The following is a 20707-nucleotide window of genomic DNA, read 5'->3' on the forward strand; positions in this document are numbered from 1 at the left end:
ATGTTATAGAAGGTTATAGATAAATAATCAAGTCTGTGATATGTTATTAAACCCTCGACATGGGACCCAAAAAGATATCTGAATCGAGCAGACTACATAAATTATCTTTCTCGCTGTCGCAAAGACGTTTGTGATATGAAGTGCGATCATGTTAGCGGACATTTAATCAAATCTGGGAGGAACATGTAGACCGGACTCGACTGAGTGACGGAAATTGAGCTTACAGCAAAGAGTAAAAAACAAACCCAGAAAAAAAAATTACCTTCGACCCGAGACCCGAGACCCGAGACCCGAGACCCGAGACAAAAAGATAGACTCGTTTGATTACCTGGTTGCCAGATGATATATTCATCATATCATTCATCATCGGGCATGCGCACTAATTTTATCATATTAACACTGAGCCAGCTATTTTGACGACGCTCGCTATTTTGAACATTTTTTCTTTTTCCTAGAAAAATCGAGGTACTGGGGTTCAACCTTAGCTTATGCCGAGAACGGCTTTTACATTAAAAAGGAACTGACCAGGATTTTAAATATGTTATTATGCATTTCCTACTCACTGCATGACACAGAACCCTGCAAGAGATCTGCATCTGGTTGTCTACAAATATTGCTCTGCTCATGCACAATATTGTCTGACAGTGATTTGAGATTTGGTTCCCAGAGGCCATAATCTTTATGGTGAGCACTAATATTCGGATCGACTTCCGGCCCAAATCGGATGGTGAGCTAGTGTTAAACACAGTGATCGCTCTCTCTTGTATGTACGGGCACCGCTAAAAGGGAACGAGAAATTTATATTCCGGTCTTGTTTTGCTGTGTCCACGTCTGGTCAGTGCTGTGCATGAGGAATGGCACCTCGTTTCCCAGAATTGTTGGAGAACGATTTGAGGTGTAATACAGAATACGTGTCTATAAAGAAGGCAACAGAAGTTGTTCTTTCCCTATTTCGGCAATGTTTAAAGGGAAAAAGGGAACGGCATAAAGACGGGCCAGCTCATATCATGGAAGGACAAGCTTGCAACACAGGTGCTGAGACAGTTCCACTCTTACGTTAGCAAGGCAACATGCATTTGAGGTCTCGGAAAATAATCGCGAAATCCCAATTCCATGACTGAATGATAACTGAACAATTATTGAACATAGCTATTGCAAAATCTCGTGATTTATGCGAGTTACGTAGATCAAGTGCAATCCATCAGGTCTTCACTGATAAGACACGATATTTTACTAAGCCCCGTGCAATAATTTGTCTCAAGATGGAATTCAATTGCGAAAACGTTCCAAATAACGTTCGAGAAATATAAATTGAACTTATTATTCATAGATGTTTATATAAAAAGTCAAACTATTCTCGCATTTTGATTGGTACTATGATGTCTTGGAAGACAGTTTATATTATTGCAATCCGAGATAGATTCCATGTTGCCGTGCGTCTGTTCGGTAATAATGGATCACAGATGATGTCAAAATGTGGTGAGAACATAAGGAAAACCATCGCCTTACGGCTGGTATGCAGACGCTAGGCAACATGCAGTCTATTTGCTAAATTTACACTGGCTTAAAAAATTCAAGGTGACCTAAAAAAGTTATCAAATCAACTTTAATTGATTAAAATGTTTTGACAGAATGGCATATTTAATTGGCGCCCTGGGTTCTAAGAAGACCAAACAAGGTATGTGAGCATTTGAGCCAAGAAGACAATAGTTTTAAACATGCCTACGGTTTGCGCATAGAGTTTAGATAAAAAAAACATTCGTAAATTCAGTTAATGATAAATGTCGATAAACAATCAATGCTGAGCCGAAAACAACAATACTATCCTTTTAATGAGGTTGTGTCTAAGTTCTCAAGTCACTGTAGTCACGTGCGCATATGTTCCGTCGCATACATTTGATAAAATAAGACAACTGAATATAACAGAAGTTCTATCACTTCTGTTATGATAACAGAGGTGATAGAGCCTGTGTTATACAGAGATAACCATTTAGTTTGTCTTATTATTTCAAATTATACAAACAAAACTATTTCTGTCAGAGCTATATATAGAAAGACACTGGGTCAACATGAATGAATGCTGTTTTCCGAAACCTGACTTTTCTCGTAGCAACCAAGACAACATGCTGTCAGGCGAGCTTTCCAAATACAGTATGTAGATCTGAAACAGCATGCATGAACGAGATTTTCCGCGTCAACCAAATCTAGAGCTGTTGTTACTTACATCAGTAATACATAAGATACATTACTATTTACCCAATTCCTAAACCAACCTATACGATGGGTATTTTGTTTGTTGAAATAATTCTGACTGTTGTTTTGTTGCTAATGGTTCATTTACAAAAGCTTCTAAGAGAGTTCTAGTAACGGAGAAGCTGTCAACTATATTAACAACTTTATCGCACATTTCTTAAATTAAACTGTCGGAAGAAAATATACGAGGGCGCCTTTTGTCCCTGTGTTGAAAACATCATACTGAAGTTATTAAGAACATTGCTTTTATTGCACCACACGCTATTATTTCCGCACTCGTTTGAGAATGCTAGGATTGTCCAGTATTAAGCAGAACAGTATTTTTTTCGTGGATCAATTTCTCTGGTCCGCATGCTTATTACAGTCAACTGGCCAAAATTATCGGCTGTCTCATCAACATGTCGATAGTTTTGTCGAATCTCGTTACGCCATTAATCGTTATTTCCGTTACGAAGTTATGTGTTTTACCAACCCAAGCCATTGTCTTAGTGAAGGCTCTATATCAACAGTATATTACAGACAATTTAGCTGAGTAATAACACCGATAACAAAATAATGAAATAAACGATACCTTCACAAGCATTCTCAGACGCCAGACAGAACAGCACTACGAGAAAGGTGGAAAATTCTGTAAATTTCTTCAGTCCGTCCATTTTAAACTGATACGTTAACCGACACACAAGCTTGCAAGGAGTTGACAGAGTCCTTCCCAATAAATTAAATACCACGCCTTTTAGCGTTTTGCAAAACTTGTTTTGCGTTGGTTAGATCTACAATTCCGTGAGCCGCTAAAAAGTGAGGAAAGCTGTAGTTTTGCTTTACAAAGAAAACATATCAAACTCAGTGTTAACAAAAGATTACATCAAGTTCCAGTGGTCACGCCCCCACTAATGTCTGACTCAAGGTCATGCAAAAACACGCACAATTTTGAACATTTTGCTTTCTAACTCAAAAACGTGTGGATGGGAACAATTTGTACCTTTGAATTCAAAAAACAGAACATTCAAGCTGCATCAGAAGATGGCTTCAAATGTCATAGCGATAAATTTTAATGGGGCAAAATCGAATTTTTGAAATTGAATTACACAATGTTTATAGAAGATTTCGAGCTCCTGTCACGGTTGGCGCAAAAGAATGAGCCCGCGCACTTTCGCACATGTTCCGATCACATTTGTACCGCACAATTCGAATAAAGCGAAAAATTTCCTTTATTTTGGTATATAATTCATCCGGATTGCAGCTGATTTCGATGGGGCAAATGGCCGCCCAAGTTATTGGTATTACACTGTTTTTGTTTTGTTTTTTTTGTTTCTGTTTTTTTTTTTTTTTCTTTTTTTTTACTGTTTTGTATATTTCTATTAGTACAATGGTTAAATGTTATTATTATTTTTAATCTACTATTTCTTTAGCTTTTGCAATTTTATTTTTGCAGGGCCCCACTGAAAACCACATGTATGTGAAGTGGGCTCCCTGTTGAAAGATCTTTATTATTATTATTATTATTATTATTATTATTATTATTATTATTATTATTATTATTATTAATTGTTACTCGCATTTAGCGCGACCGTGAGTGCTGTGGGAGAAGGACAGGATGGCCGAAAGTCTGATTTCGCGGGCTATTCATCGGCTTCCTTTACCTGGAGTATCAACAAGTAAATTTTCATCGAATATACGTTCATCCCATTTGACACCCAGAAAATGGTCTAAGACCTGGTTTGAATTAATTCGATACACAGTCTTTCCTCGTTCTTTCCGTGATTTTCCGACTGATGCAAGCCCTCCATCAAATACATCCTGATCAATTCTAATTCCAATGCGAGTTGCTGGATCGTCCTTTCGGCCATAATACAACTTTCTTTTTATTTCACGATATAGCTCTGCGTGAAATAATTCCGCACGGACGTCAAAAGAAGGAGCAGAAGGAATAAAAAGGGGTTCCATCCGCTGGAAAAGAATGTCATCTTTAATCTTTATCTTTATTTTTTGTCATCGTCATCAGTACCGCACACTATAACCAAGACAATGAACCCGCTTTCCGATCTTGTCCACGTCTGTGACAACCACAGGATAAAGTTTACGGTCTGCTTTTACTCGCAGCGTCTTCCTTTGGGGTGATAACTCATGGAAAACCTCGCCTATGTGTCGTTTTGGTGCATTGGATTCTCTCTTCACTCTCCCTGCCGCCGTATTTACGTATTGTTTACGTATGGAAATTATTCCCCAGTCCCATGGATAAACTAATGCGCAAGCGCATTACAGACAAATAATGCCCGCGCTAGCCTGGACGCCAATTACAGCAAATGTTCATGTTCGTGGGCAATAAGTTTGATATGTTTTGAGACGCGTCTTGTTAGGTCCTGAGTCGGCCGATCAGGAAATGAATAAGACCCCAAGGGGCTTAATTCAACGAGAGGGGACTTAATAGAGAGAGGGCATGATAGACAGGTGGTTTATTTCACACCACTGATTGCCATAATTGTCCTTTTACCAACTGTTACGTCATCGCTTTCACATGACAAAGTGCTTTTAATGATGATCTGATAAAGTAGGAAACGTTTTTACAAAGCAGGACTGAATGAGAAAGATGGGATGTAAAAAAAATTGTTGGGCGGGAGGGGTAGCGGAGTGTTTTGATTGTTGCTGAGGCAAACTTTGTGGGTTTCAAAACCTCGAGCAGTCACTAAAAGCTACCCACTTTATCGGGGTTTAATGTGGAATTTTGCCGATGAAGATCGTTGTATTATTTTTGCCGTCTCCAAAACATAGAAAACTTTCGTTCACAAAGAAATTGATTCGGCGGCCGAATGGAGTTCAAACTTTTCGACGGTCAGCATATGTAAAACGTTACGCACCGAATCTTCAATCTTTGAATTCGCATTTAATTTATTTTCTTCTTTTTGGGGTATTGTGGATGTTAACAAGTATTTCTGTTACACGGGCGATTAGCCGCGTATTCTAGCATTTGATTTAGAGCAATGTAAAATGATTTACAGTTTTGTTGACATAAGCCTGCACTTATATTTCATTTGCATCAGTTTTATGTAAGTTTACATTTAGACAAATGTTTAAACACGGTTCCTTGGCATAGTAAAAAATTATATTTTGCAAAATGGTAAATAAAACATCGTTTTATATAGCGAACAATGTGCTGTGAGGTAAATTCAGGCAAAAAGAAACATCGAAACAGTTTTACTTCTTATTAATTCGACCGGCTGAATTGAAATCAGGGTGATATTTCAATGCGCTGGATATATGTAAATATCTTTCGTTTGACCTGTGTGAAGCTCAGTATAAGACTGGAGAATGTTAAAGGTGTATTTGCTCGTGTGTGGTTTAATATAGCGATGACCAGCGATCGCCTTTCTTTCGCTTCAGTTGAGATCGACAAAAATTATTCGTTGACTCTGCCCCCGAGAAAAAGTTTGTGTCACAGGTTGTTACGTGATCAGGCGAAACCAGGGTCTTTCTTCCAACGACCAAGGGAGGCAGTGGAGAGAGAGCCTGGGAACGAGGTTGCACCTGTGTGACTTTTTTTTCATACCGTGAATTTCTATATATTTTCTTTTTAGAGCCACATTTACGTCACAATGGTTTCCCGCTAGCTACCACGTGACCCGCTTAAATATCACAAAAAGCATAAAAAATCTCAAAAGCGTCACAGAACTTCGAAGGGAACCACTACCAGAGCCACACCCACTACCACTACCAGACTCACACAACGTTCGCCTGCACGTCCTACTACTCTGCCACCAGAGCTGACGTCGCTACACTAATTTCACCAATAGGTTTTGTATATACTAACAAATATTGAGAAATTTCGCAAGACATGGTAGCATCGGGGGGAAAAAGTAAGCGAAGACAGGAGAATGCTTCTCAAGAAAAACTGACCGATCGGTAACAATGCCACTAAACTGGACTTCGCCCTTACAGTAAGAAAGTCGTCGTTTTGGATCGTTGGTAATGTTATGAAGTTATTTCATATTTCCTACTGAAGATATTTAATCACTTGAAAATGCAAAGTCTATAGAGTAACATTCAAAACGATTGCGTACCTGGAACAACTGCAGAAGACAAAAGTACTGATTCCGATGGGGTTGAAAGAATAAGGACTGATGATTCTATCAAAGAAAAATAAAAATAATGTTGGATCAGCTGTAACACGCCAACAGATGATGATCAGCGAAGCTGAGGATGGAGACACGCTCATACATAACGATCTAAAAGGCGAACCTGTGACACTGCTGCTTAAACTGTGAGGCAAGGACTCTGACACCCTGACACGGCTGCTTGGACTTGTCGACACACTGGCACTGCTACTTGAACTGCCTGACACACTGACACTGCTGCTTAAACTGTGAGACAAGGACTCTGACACCCTGACACGGCTGCTTGGACTTGTCGACACACTGGCACTGCTACTTGAACTGTCTGACACACTGACACTGCTGCTTAACCTGTGAGGCAAGGACTCTGACACCCTGACACGGCTGCTTAGACTTGTCGACACACTGGCACTGCTACTTGAACTGTCTGACACACTGACACTACTGCTTAACCTGTGAGGCAAGGACTCTGACACCCTGACACGGCTGCTTGTACTTGTCGACACACTGGCACTGCTGCTTAAACTGTGAGGCAAGGACTCTGACACCCTGACACGGCTGCTTGGTCTTGTCGACACACTGGCACTGCTACTTGAACTGTCTGACACACTGACACTGCTGCTTAACCTGTAAGACAAGGACTCTGACACCCTGATACGGCTGTTTCGACTTCTCGACACACTGGCGCTGCTACTTGAACTGTCTAACACACTGACACTGCTGCTTAACCTGTAAGACAAGGACTCTGACACCCTGACACGGCTGCTTGGTCTTGTCGACACACTGGCACTGCTACTTGAACTGTCTGACACACTGACACTGCTGCTTAACCTGTAAGACAAGGACTCTGACACCCTGATACGGCTGTTTCGACTTCTCGACACACTGGCGCTGCTACTTGAACTGTCTAACACACTGACACTGCTGCTTAACCTGTAAGACAAGGACTCTGACACCCTGACACGGCTGCTTGGTCTTGTCGACACACTGGCACTGCTACTTGAACTGTCTGACACACTGACACTGCTGCTTAACCTGTAAGACAAGGACTCTGACACCCTGACACGGCTGCTTGGACTTGTCGACACACTGGCACTGCTACTTGAACTGTCTGACACACTGACACTGCTGCTTAACCTGTAAGACAAGGACTCTGACACCCTGATACGGCTGTTTCGACTTCTCGACACACTGGCGCTGCTACTTGAACTGTCTAACACACTGACACTGCTGCTTAACCTGTAAGACAAGGACTCTGACACCCTGACACGGCTGCTTGGTCTTGTCGACACACTGGCACTGCTACTTGAACTGTCTGACACACTGACACTGCTGCTTAACCTGTAAGACAAGGACTCTGACACCCTGACACGGCTGCTTGGACTTGTCGACACACTGGCACTGCTACTTGAACTGTCTGACACACTGACACTGCTGCTTAACCTGTGAGGCAAGGACTCTGACACCCTGACACGGCTGCTTAGACTTGTCGACACACTGGCACTGCTACTTGAACTGTCTAACACACTGACACTGCTGCTTAAACTGTGAGGCAAGGACTCTGACACCCTGACACGGCTGCTTGGTCTTCTCGACACACTGGCACTGCTACTTGAACTGTCTGACACACTGACACTGCTGCTTAACCTGTAAGACAAGGACTCTGACACCCTGACACGGCTGCTTGGACTTGTCGACACACTGGTACTGCTACTTGAACTGTCTGACACACTGACACTGCTGCTTAACCTGTAAGACAAGGACTCTGACACCCTGACACGGCTGCTTGGACTTGTCGACACACTGGCACTGCTACTTGAACTGTCTGACACACTGACACTGCTGCTTAACCTGTGAGACAAGGACTCTGACACTCTGACATGGCTGCTTGGTCTTATCGACACACTGGCACTGCTACTTGAACTGTCTAACACACTGACACTGCTGCTTAACCTGTGAAACAAGGACTCTGACACCCTGACACGGCTGCTTGGACTTGTCGACACACTGGCACTGCTGCTTAAACTGTGAGGCAAGGACTCTGACACCCTGACACGGCTGCTTGGACTTGTCGACACACTGGCACTGCTACTTGAACTGTCTAACACACTGACACTGCTGCTTAAACTGTGAGGCAAGGACTCAGACACCCTGACACGGCTGCTTGGACTTGTCGACACACTGGCACTGCTACTTGAACTGTCTAACACACTGACAATGCTGCTTAAACTGTGAGGCAAGGACTCAGACACCCTGACACGGCTGCTTGGTCTTATCGACACACTGGCACTGCTACCTGAAGTGTCTGACACACTGACACTGCTGCTTAACCTGTAAGACAAGGACTCTGACACCCTGACACGGCTGCTTGGACTTGTCGACACACTGGCACTGCTACTTGAACTGTCTGACACACTGACACTGCTGCTTAACCTGTGAGACAAGGACTCTGACACTCTGACACGGCTGCTTGGTCTTATCGACACACTGGCACTGCTACTTGAACTGTCTAACACACTGACACTGCTGCTTAACCTGTAAGACAAGGACTCTGACACCCTGACACGGCTGCTTGGACTTGTCGACACGCTGGCACTGCTACTTGAAATGTATAACACACTGACACTGCTGCTTAACCTGTGAAACAAGGACTCTGACACCCTGACACGGCTGCTTGGACTTGTCGACACACTGGCACTGCTGCTTAAACTGTGAGGCAAGGACTCTGACACCCTGACACGGCTGCTTGGACTTGTCGACACACTGGCACTGCTACTTGAACTGTCTAACACACTGACACTGCTGCTTAAACTGTGAGGCAAGGACTCAGACACCCTGACACGGCTGCTTGGACTTGTCGACACACTGGCACTGCTACTTGAACTGTCTAACACACTGACAATGCTGCTTAAACTGTGAGGCAAGGACTCAGACACCCTGACACGGCTGCTTGGTCTTATCGACACACTGGCACTGCTACCTGAAGTGTCTGACACACTGACACTGCTGCTTAACCTGTAAGACAAGGACTCTGACACCCTGACACGGCTGCTTGGACTTGTCGACACACTGGCACTGCTACTTGAACTGTCTGACACACTGACACTGCTGCTTAACCTGTGAGACAAGGACTCTGACACTCTGACACGGCTGCTTGGTCTTATCGACACACTGGCACTGCTACTTGAACTGTCTAACACACTGACACTGCTGCTTAACCTGTAAGACAAGGACTCTGACACCCTGACACGGCTGCTTGGACTTGTCGACACGCTGGCACTGCTACTTGAAATGTATAACACACTGACACTGCTGCTTAAACTGTGAGACAAGGACTCTGACACCCTGACACGGCTGCTTGGACTTGTCGACACGCTGGCGCTGCTACTTGAACTGTCTGACACACTGACACCGCTGCTTGAACTTGGCAACAAAGTGGCACTGCTGCTTGAACTTTTAGACAAACAAGAACCGATACCCAAACACGTAAAAAAATTGACACTATTACTTGTACTTGTAGAGAAACTGGCATTGCTACTTGAACTTGTAGACAACTTGAAACTGCGGCTTGAACTGTCAAACACAGTGGTACCACTTCTTGAACTGTGGGAAACATTGGCACTGCTGCTTTCGCTGTCCGATACATTGACACTATTACTTGAACTTGTAGACAAACTGCCACTGCTGCTTGAACTATTAGACACTCTGGTACTGCTGTTGGAACTGTCAGAAACACTGGCACTGCTGCTGAAACTTAAGGACTCTGAAACACTAACGCTGTTGCTGGAACTGACAGACACTCTGGCAGTGCTGCTTGAACTGTCAGACACACTGACACTGCTGCTAGAACTTGGCGACACACTGGTACTGCTACTTAAATTTATGGACTCTAAAACACTATCGCTACTACTGGAACTGTCAGACACACTGGCACTGCTGCTGGAAATTATGGACTCTAAAACACTTTCGCTACTGTTAAGACTTGGCGACACAGTTGCAATGCTGCTTGAACTGTCAAACACACTAAAACTACTGCTAAAACTTAGCGGCACACTAATACTGCTGCTTGAACTTACGGAGTCTGAAACACTAGGGCTGCTGCTGGAACTTAGCGACACAGTGGTACTGCTGCAGGAACTTGGTGGCACAGTGACACTCCTGCTTGAACTTAGCGACACGCTAATACTACTCCTTAAACGTAAGTACACCAAAACACTAGCGCTGCTGCTTAATCTGTCAGCCACACTGTCACTACTGCTGGAACTTGGCGAAAGAGTGGCAGTTGTGCTTGAACTTGGCGAAACACTAACACTGCTTCTTGAGCTGTCAGACACACTGACACTGCTGTTAGAACCTGGCGACACTCTAGTACTGCTGCTTAAACTTATGGACTCTGAAACACTATCGCTGCGGCTTGAACTGTCAGACACACTAGCACTGCCGCTGAAAACTGGCGACACAGTGGCACTGCTGCTGGAACTTGGCGACACACTGGTACTGCTGCTTAAAGGTAAGGACTCTAAAATACTAGCGCTGCTGCTTGAACTGTCAGACACACCGGCACTACTGCTAGAAATTGGCGACTGAACGGTGGCACTTCTGCTTGAACTTGGCGATACTTTGGCTCTGTTGCTTGAACTGTCAGACAAACTAACACTGCTCCTAGAACTTGGCGACACACTGGTACTGCTGTTTAAACTTACGTATTCTGAAACGCTGAAACTCCTGCTTAATCTTTTAGACACCCTGACACTACTGCTGGAACTGTCAGAGACACTGAAAGTGCTACTTAAACTGTCCGACACTCTGGCACTGCTGCTGTAACTTACGGTTTCTGAAACGCTGGCGCTGCTCCTGGAACCGTCAGACGAACTGGCACTGTTGCTTGAACTTGCGGACTCTGAAACACTAGTGCTGCTGCTGGAACGTGGTAACACAGTGGCAATGCTGCTTGAACTGTAAGACACAATGAAACTACTGCTAGAACTCCCTGACACACTGGTACGACTGCTGCTTAAACTTACGGAATCAGAAACACCAGCGCTGCTGCTAAAACTGTCAGACCCGTTGGCACTGCTGCTTGAACTTGGCGACACACTGGTACTGCTGCTTGAACTTACGGAGTCTGAAACACTAGCACTGGTACTGGAATTGTCAGACACACTAGTACTACTACTGGGACTTGGCGACAGAGTAGAACTGCTACTGGAACTTGCCGACACATAGACACTTCTGCTTGAACTTGGCGACAGACTGGTACTGCTGCTTGAACTTACGGACTCTGAAACACTAGCGCTGCTGCTGGAAATGTCAGCACTGCTGCTAAAACTTGGCAACACATTGCCTCTAGCACTGCTCCTGAAACTTTCAGACACACTTTTACTCCTGCTGGAACCTGACGACACAGGGGCACTGCTGCTTAGACTTGGGAACACAATGGTACTGCTGCTTGAATGTAAGGACTCTAAAACACTAGCGCTGCTCCTGGAACTGTAAGACCCACTGGCACTACTGCTGGAACTTGGCAAAAAAATAACATTTCTGCTTGAACTTGACAACACACTGGAACTGCTTCTTGTACTTTCAAACACATTAAAAATGCTGCTAGAGCTTGGCGTCATACTGGTGCTGCTGCTTAAACCTATGGACTCTGAAACACTATCGCTGCTGCCGAGACTCTCAGATGCACTGGTACTGCTGCTGGAAAATACGGACTCCAAAACAATAGCGATGCTGCCGGCACTTGGCGAAATAGTGGCACTGCTGATTAAACTTGGCGACAGAGTGGCAATGCTGCTTGAACTGTCAGACAAGATGACGCTGCTGCTAGAACTTGGCAACACACTGGCACTGCTCCTTGAACTTACCGAGTCTAAAAAACTTGCGCTGCTGCTGAAAATGTCAGAGACACTGGCACTGCTTCTTGAACTTATGGACCCTGAAACACTGGCAATGCCGCTTGAACTTTTAGACGCACTGACACTGCTGTTAGAACTAACGGAATCTGCAACACTTGTGTTGCTGCTGAAACTGTCAGACACACCGGCACTGCTGTTAAAACTTGGCGACAAACTGGCACTGCTGCTTGACCTTACGGACTCTGAAACATTAGTGTTGCTGCTGGAACTGTCAGACACACTGACTCTGCTGATGGAACTTGGCGACAGAGTAGCACCTCCGCTTGAACTTGGCGACACACTGGTACTGCTCCTTGAACTTACGGACACTAAAACACTAGCGCTGCTGCTTGAACTGTCAGACACACTGGCAATGCTGCTGGAGCTTGGCAAAACAGTGGGACTGCCGCTTAAACTAACGAACACTGAAACACTAGCGGTGCTGCTAGAACTGTCGGACACACTGGTACTGCTAATTAAACCTACGTATTCTGAAACACTATAATTGCTGCCTAAGCTTTCAGACACACTGACACTGCTGCTGGAACTGTCAGAGACACTGAAAGGGATGCTTGAACTGTCCGACACACTGGCACTGCTGCTGTACCTTACGGTTTCTAAAACGCTTGCGCCTCTACTAGAAACGTCAGACAAACTGGCACTGTTGCTTGAACTTACGAACTCACTAGCGCTGCTGCTGAAACTGACAGACACAATGGCGCTTCTGCTGGAAACACTAGCACTGCTGCTGGAACTGTCAGACACACTGGCAGTGCTGCTAGAACTTGGGGATACAGTGGCACTGCTGCTTAAACTTGGCGACAGACTGGTACTGCTGCTTGAAGTTACGGATTCTGGAACACTAGCGCTGCTGCTAAAACTTAGAGATTCTGAAACACTTGCGCTCCTGCTGGAACTGTCAAACACACTGCCACTGCTGCTGAAAATTACGGATTCTAAAACACTAGCGCTGCTACTGGAACTGTTTGAGACGCTGGCACTGCTGCTGGAAATTTGCCACACAGTGGCACTGCTGCTTCGACTTACGTACTCTGAAACACTAGTAGTGCTGCTGGAACTGTAAGACCGACTGACCCTGCTGCTGGAACTTGGCGACACAGTAGCACTTCTGCCTGAACTCTGCGACACACTGGTACTGCTGCTTGAACTTAAGGAATTTGAAAGACTAACGCGGCTTCTGGAAATGTCTGACACGCTAACACCGCTACTAGAGCTTGACGACTCAGTGGCACTGCTGCTTGAACTTACAGACTTCAACACAATAGTGCTGCTGCTGGACCTGTCAGACACACTTGCATTGTTGCTGGAAGATACAGAGTTTGAAACACTAGCACTGCTGCTGGAACTGTCAAACACACTGGTACTGCTGCTGGACCTGAGCGACACGGTGGCACTACTATTTGAACTTGCCGACAGACCCGTACTGCTGCTTGAACTTATGGACTCTGCAACATTAGCGCTGCTACTTGAACTGTTAGAGGCACTGGCACTACGGCTGGAACTTAAGGAAAAAATGGCACGTCTCTTTGAGATTGGCGATTCACTGGCACTGTTGCTTGAATTACTAGACACATTGACAGTGCTGCTAAAACTTGGTGACACACTGGTCTTGCTGAGTAAACTTATGGATTCCGAAACACTATCACTGATACTCGAACTGTCAGACAAACTAACATTGCTGCTAGAATTTGGCGCCAAACTGGTCCTGCTGTCTAAACTTATGGACTCTGAAACACCATCGCTACTGCTGGAACTGTCAGACACACTGGCGCTGCTACTGGACCTTTTCGAGACAGTGGCACTGCTACTTAAACTTGGCAACAAACTGGTACTGCTACTTGAACTTACGGACTCTGAAACACTAGCGCTGCTGCTGGAACTGTCAGACACAATGGTACTGCTGCTGGAACTTACGGACTCTGAAACACTTGCACTGCTGCTGAAAACGTCAGACACACTGGCACTACCTCTGGAACTTGGCGAAACAGTGGCACTTCTGCTTGAATTTGGCGACACACTGGCACTCCTTCTTGAAATATTAGACACACTGACACTGCTGCTAGAACTTGGCGACACACTGGTACTGCTTCTTAAACTTAAGGACTGTGAAACACTATTGGTCCTTTTGGAACTGTAAGACACACTGGCACTACTGCTGGAACTCAGGAAAACAATTACACGTCCGCTTGAGCTTGGCGATACACTGGCACTGTTGCTAGAAGTATCAGACACATTGACACTGCTGCTAGACCTTAGGGACACACTGGTCCTGCTGCCTAAACTTATAGATTCCAAAACACTTTCGCTGATGCTTGAACTGTCAGACACACTAACACTGTTCCTAGAACTTGGCGCCACACTGGTCCTGCTGCTTAAACGTATGGACTCTGAAGCCCTATCGCTGCTGCTGGAACTGTCAGACACACTGGCACTGCTGCTAGAAATCACGGACTGTAAAACACTAGCGCTGCTGCTTGAACTTGGTGAAACACTGGCAATGCTGCTTGACCTGTCAGGCACACTGACACTGCTGCTAGAACTTACGGAATCTAAATCACTAGGGCTGCTGCTGGAACTGATAGACACAATGACACTGTTGCTTGGACTAACTGACTCTGAAACACTAGCGCCGCTGCTGGAATTATCAGACACACTAACACTGCTGCTAAAACGTGGCGAGACAGTGGCACTGCTGCCTGAACCTACGGACTCTGAAACAATAGTGCTGCTGCTAAAACTTTCAGACACAATGACACTGCTGCTGGAACTTGGTGACACAGAAGCACTTCTGCTTGAACTGTGCGACACCCTGATACTGCTGCTTGAACGTCCGGACTCTGAAGCACTAGCGCCGCTGCTGGAACTGTCAAACATACTAGCACTGCTACTTGAACTTACCGACTCTGAAACACCAGCGCTGCTGGCAATGTCAGACACACTGGCCCTGCTTCTAGAACTTGGTGACACAGTGGCATTGCTGCTTGAGCTTGGCGACACAGTGGCACTGCTGCTTAAACTTGACGACAAACTGGTACTGCTGCTTAAACTTACGGACTTTGAAACACTAGCGCCGCTGATGGAACTTGGGGAATGAGAAGCACCTCTGCTTGAACTTGCCGACACTCTGACATTGCTGCTTGAACTTACTGACTCTGAAACACTAGAGCTGCTGCTAAAACTGTCATACATACTGGCACTCCTGCTCAAACTTACGGATTCTGAGCCCCTGGGGCTGCCGGAACTGTCAGACACCCTGGCACTGCTGCTGGAACTTGACGACAAAATGGTACTGCTGCTTGAACGTACGGACTCTGAAACCATAGTGCTGCTGCTGGAACTGTCCGACACGCTAACCCTGGTGCGGGAACTTGGCGACACAGTAGCACTTCTGCTTAAACTCTGCGACACACTGGTACTTCTGCTTGAACTTACAGACGTTAAAACACTAGCACTGCCGTTTGAAATGTCAGACACACTGGCACTGCTGCTCGAGCTTGACAACACAGTGGCACTGCTGCTTAAACTTACGGAATCTAGAACACTAGCGCTGCTGCTGGAACTGTTGGACACACTGGTACTGCTACTGGAACTTGCGGATTCTGAATTACTAGGACTGCTGCTGGCACTCTCAGACCCTCTGGCACTTCCGCTGGAACTTACGGGCTCTGAAACACTAGCGCTGTTGGTGGAACTGTCAGACACTCTAGAACTCATGCTGGAACTTGGCGACACAGTGGCACTGCTACTTGAACTTACAAACTCTGAAACATCAGTGCTGCTTTTGAAACTGTCAGACACCCTAAGCCTACTGCTGGAACTTGGCGACACACTTATGTTGCTGCTGCTTAAACTTACAGACTTTGAAACACTAGTACTGCTGCTTGAAATGTCAGACACACTGGTACTGCTGCTAGAGCTTGACGACACAGTGGCACTGCTGCTTGAACTTACGTAATCTACAACACTAGCACTGCCACGGGAAATGCCAGACACACTAACACTGCTGCTGGAACTTGCGGATTCTGAAACACTAAGGCTGCTACTGGAACTATCAAACACACTGGCACTGCTGCTGGAACGTACGGATTCTGAAACACTAGCGCTGCTGCTGAAACTGTCAGACACAGTGAGCCTGCTCCTTGGACTTACGGACTCTGAAACACTAGCACTACTGCTGGAAATGTCGGAGACAATGGCACTGCTGCTGGAACTTACAAACGCTGAAAAACTAGCGCTGCTGATTGAACTATTGGACACACTGGCACTGCTGCTGGACCTGGGCGACAGAGTGGTGCTGCTTAAACTTGCCGTCAAATCCGTACTGCTGGTTGAACTTATGGGCTCTGCAACATTAGCGCTTGAACTTTCAGACTCGCTGACACTGCTGCTGAAACCTGCGAAATCTGATACACTAGCGCTGGTGGTGGAACTCTCAGACACACTGACACTGCTGCTAAAACGTGACAAGACTGTGGCACTAGCGCTGCTGCTTAAACTGTCAGACACACGGGTACTGGTGCTGGAACTTGGTGAAACAGTGGAAAGGCCTAAATTTGTCGACAGGGTTGAGCTGCTGCTTGAACTTACGGACTCTAAAGCATTAGCGCTGCTGCTGGAATTGTCAGATACACTGGCACTGCTGCTTAAACTTTCAGAGACGGTGACACTGCTGCTGGAACCTGCGGAATCTGAAACACTAGCGCTGGTGCTGACACTGTCAAACACACTGGCACTGCTGCTAAAATTTAGCGATACAGTGGCAGTAGCGCTGCTGCCCAAAAGATCAGACACACTGGAACTGCTGTTTGAACTTACGGAGGCTGCGGCACTTCTGCTTGAACTTGGCGACACACTTGCACTGCTGCTTGAACTGTCAGACACACTGGCACTGCTACTTGAACTTACCGACTCTGAAAAACTGGCACTGCTGCTTGAAATTTCAGACACACTGACAGTGCTACTGGATCTTATGGAATGCGAAACACTAGCGCTGCTGCTTGAACTGTCAGACACTTTGGTTCTGCTGCTAAAACTTGGCGACACAGTGGCACTGCTGCTTGAACTTCTGGACCCTGAAACACTTGTGCTGCTGCTGGAACTTTCAGATACACTTGTCCTGCTGCTGGACCTTCCGGACTCTGAAACGCTTGCGCTGCTGCTGGAACTGTGAGACACACTGGAACTGCTTCTGGCACTTGGCGAAGCAGTGGCACTGGTGCTAAAACTTGGCGACACAGTGGCACTGCTGCCCGAACTTCTGGACTCTGAAACACTAGCGCTGCTGCTCGAACTGTCAGACACACTGGCCTTGGTGCTGGACCTTACAGACTCTGAAACACTTACGCTGTTGCTGAAACTGTCAGACACACTGAAACTACCTCTGGAACTTGGCGAAACAGTGGCACTGCTGCTAGAACTTGGCGACACACTGGTCCTCCTTCTTAAACTTATGAACTCTGAAACACTATCGCCGATGCTTGAACTGTCAGACACACTAACATTGCTGCTAGAACTTGACGACACACTGGTCCTGCTGCTTAAACTTATGAACTCTGAAACACTATCGCTCCTGCTGAAACTGTCGGACACACTGGCACTGCTGCTGGAAATTGTGGACTGTGAAACACCAGCGCTGCTGCTGGAACTTGGCGACACAGTGGCACTGCTGCTTGAACTTGCCGACACAGTGGCAATGCTGCTTAAGCTCTCATTCATACTGACACCGCTACTAGACCTTGGCGATGCACGGGTACTGCTCCTTGAAATTACGGACTCTGAAACATTAGCGCTGGTGCTGGAACTGTCAAAGACACTGGCACTGCTACTTGCATTTACGGCCTCTGAAACACTGGCACTGCTGCTTGAAATTTCAGACACACTGATACTGCTGCTTGAACTTACGGAATCTGAAACACTAGCGCTGCTGCTGGAACTTGGCGACACAGTAACATTTCTGCTTGAAATCTTTGACACACTGGTACTGCTTCTTGAACTTACGACCTCTGAAGTACTAGCGCTGCTGCTGGAACTTGGCGACACAGTGGCACTTCTGCTTGAAATCTTTGACACACTGCTATTGCTTCTTGAACTTACGACCTCTGAAGTACCAGCGCGGCTGCTGGAACTTGGTGACACAGTAGCAATTCTGCTTGAACTTGGCGAGACACTGACACTGCTGCTTGAAGTTACGGACTCTGAAACGCTAGCGCTGCTGCTGGAACTGTCAGACACACTGGCACTGCTGCTGGAGCTTGGCGACATAGCGGCACTGCTGCTGGAACTTGACGACACACTGACACTGATGCTTGAAGTTACGGACTCTGAAACACTTGCGCTTCGGCTGGAACTGTTAGACGCACTGAGACTATTGCTTGAATTGATGGACTCAGTAACACTAGGGCTACTGCTGACACTGTCAGACACACTGGTACTTCTGCTGGACTCAGAAACACGTGCGCTGCTGGTGACTCTGTCAGACGCCCCGGCACTTCTGCTGGTACTTAGAAAATCTGAGACACTAGCGCTGCTGCTGGAACTGTCAGACAAGCTGATACTGTTGCTAGAACTTGGTGACACACTGGTACTGCTGCTCAAACTTACGGACTCTGAAACAGCAGCGCTGCTTCTGGAACTGTCCGACACACTGGCACCGCTGCTAGAACTTGGCGACACAATGACTCTACTACTTGAACTTGGCGACACACTGGTACTGCTGCTGGAACTTAGGGATTCTGAAAAATTAGCGCTGCTTCTGGAACTTTCAGACACACTGGCATTGCTGCTGCTGGAAGTTACGTATTTAGAAACAATAGCGCTACTGCTGGAACTGTCAGAGACACTGGTACTGCTGCTGGAACTTACGGATTCTGAAACACTAGCGCTGCTACTGGAACTGGCAGACAGACTGGCACTGCTACTTGGCCTTACGGACTCTGAAACACTAGCGCTGCTTCTGGAGCTATCAGACAAACTGGCACTGCTGCTGGAACTGTCAGAGACACTGAGACTGCTGCTTGAACTGTCCGACACACTGGCACTGGTGCTTGAACTTGGCGACACACTGACACTGCTGCTTGAACTTTTAGATATACTGCCATTGCTGCTTGAACTATCCGACACAGCAGCGCTGCTGCTTGAACTGTTTGACACAGTGGCACGGCTTCTTGATCTTTGAGACACACTTGCACTTGTGCTTGAACTTGGAGACACACTGAAACTGCGGCTTGATTCTGAAACTAGTCCAGCAATGGTACTTTGATTTGGAGTCACACTGAAATGGCTGATTGAGGCAGTTTGACCTGGAAAAGTGCAATAATTTATAAGGAACATGCTAAACATGTATTGTTGGGACAGGTATTTTGCTGCCTGTAGGTGACGTTAAATACATGTCAGTCCACAGATTTCCCCGAGAACTTCCTTGATATCGACATTGTTACACCGAAATATTCCCTTTATACCATACCAGTAATAAAGTGACTAAATATGTCCTATCCGCTTGATATAGGTTTACTGCAGGCCGGAGAGTGGAAAAGCCTTATGACTCAGAAGACCTGTCTCAAAGCTCTTTTCAATGCTCGTGTTACTCTCTGTATTAAGACAAAACAAGGTTGCTTTTTTCTCTCAGCGATAGGGAAGCAAATTAAACTAAACCTTGTTTGTAAAAGGTAATTCCATGATTTCAACTACAATTTGGAATAAATAAGCACGAGTAAAGTTTTAAAAGGCTAACAAAATTGCACTCTTTTTTAGCGAAACAGAATCGAGTAAATTTGTCAAATATATTATTAGCAGATTAATTGTTTTATTTGTAATCGATTTGTTGTCGTTTCGTTTGAATACCTGGTTGCCAGATGATATATTCATCATGTCATTCATCATCGGGCATGCGCACTGATTTTATTGTATTAACACAAGCTGAGCCAGTTATTTTGACGACGTTCGCTATTTTGAACATTTTTGCTTTTCCCTTGAAAAATCGAGGTAGTGGGATTCAACCTTAGCTTATGCCGAGAACGGCTTTTCTATAAGAAAGGAACCAACCAGGATTTTAAATATGTTATAAAGCATTTCCTGCTCACTGCATGACCCAGATCCCTGCACGAGATCTGCATCTGTCTGTCTACAAATATTGTTCTGCTCATGCCCAATATTGTCTGACAGTGATTTGAGATATGGTTCCCAGAGGCCATAACCTTTATGGTCAGCACTAATAATCGGATCGAGTTCCGGCCCAAATTGGATGGTGAGCTAATGTTAACCACAGCGATTGCTGTCTCTTGGATGTATGCGCAACGCTGACTGAGAACGTGAGGGCGCTGGGGACGAGAAATTTATATTCCGGTCTTGTTTTGCTGTGTCCACTTCTGGTCAGTGCTGTGCATGAGGAATGGCACCTCGTTTCCCAGAATTGTTGGAGAACGATTTGAGGTG

The 20707-nt window shown here is 45.7% G+C and overlaps 2 protein-coding genes across 2 annotated transcripts in view; both read right to left on the reverse strand.

The window, feature by feature from the left end:
* Window positions 1-3403, reverse strand: part of LOC145500930 (uncharacterized) — a 20944-nt gene extending 17541 nt beyond the window's left edge. The window contains exon 1 of the mRNA XM_081480484.1: window positions 2825-3403. Within this exon, the coding sequence (XP_081336610.1) occupies window positions 2825-2906 (82 nt within the window). The 5' untranslated portion in view covers window positions 2907-3403. The remainder of the gene's footprint in view (window positions 1-2824) is intronic.
* A 2874-nt stretch (window positions 3404-6277) lies between these two features.
* On the reverse strand, window positions 6278-20080 carry LOC145500141 (uncharacterized). Its single transcript, XM_081479623.1, has one exon. It carries the CDS (start codon window positions 19613-19615, stop codon window positions 6278-6280), a length of 13338 nt encoding a protein of 4445 aa, XP_081335749.1. The 5' UTR covers window positions 19616-20080.
* Between the last annotated feature and the right edge of the window lie 627 nt (window positions 20081-20707).

The sequence above is a fragment of the Orbicella franksi genome, chromosome 10 (genome assembly GCF_964199315.1).
Source record: "Orbicella franksi chromosome 10, jaOrbFran1.1, whole genome shotgun sequence".
NCBI lineage: Eukaryota > Metazoa > Cnidaria > Anthozoa > Scleractinia > Merulinidae > Orbicella > Orbicella franksi.

Bases quoted from the DNA above. Each gene is read 5' to 3' on its own strand.
- LOC145500141 (XM_081479623.1), bottom strand. From the start codon at position 19,615: ATGTTTAGCATGTTCCTTATAAATTATTGCACTTTTCCAGGTCAAACT.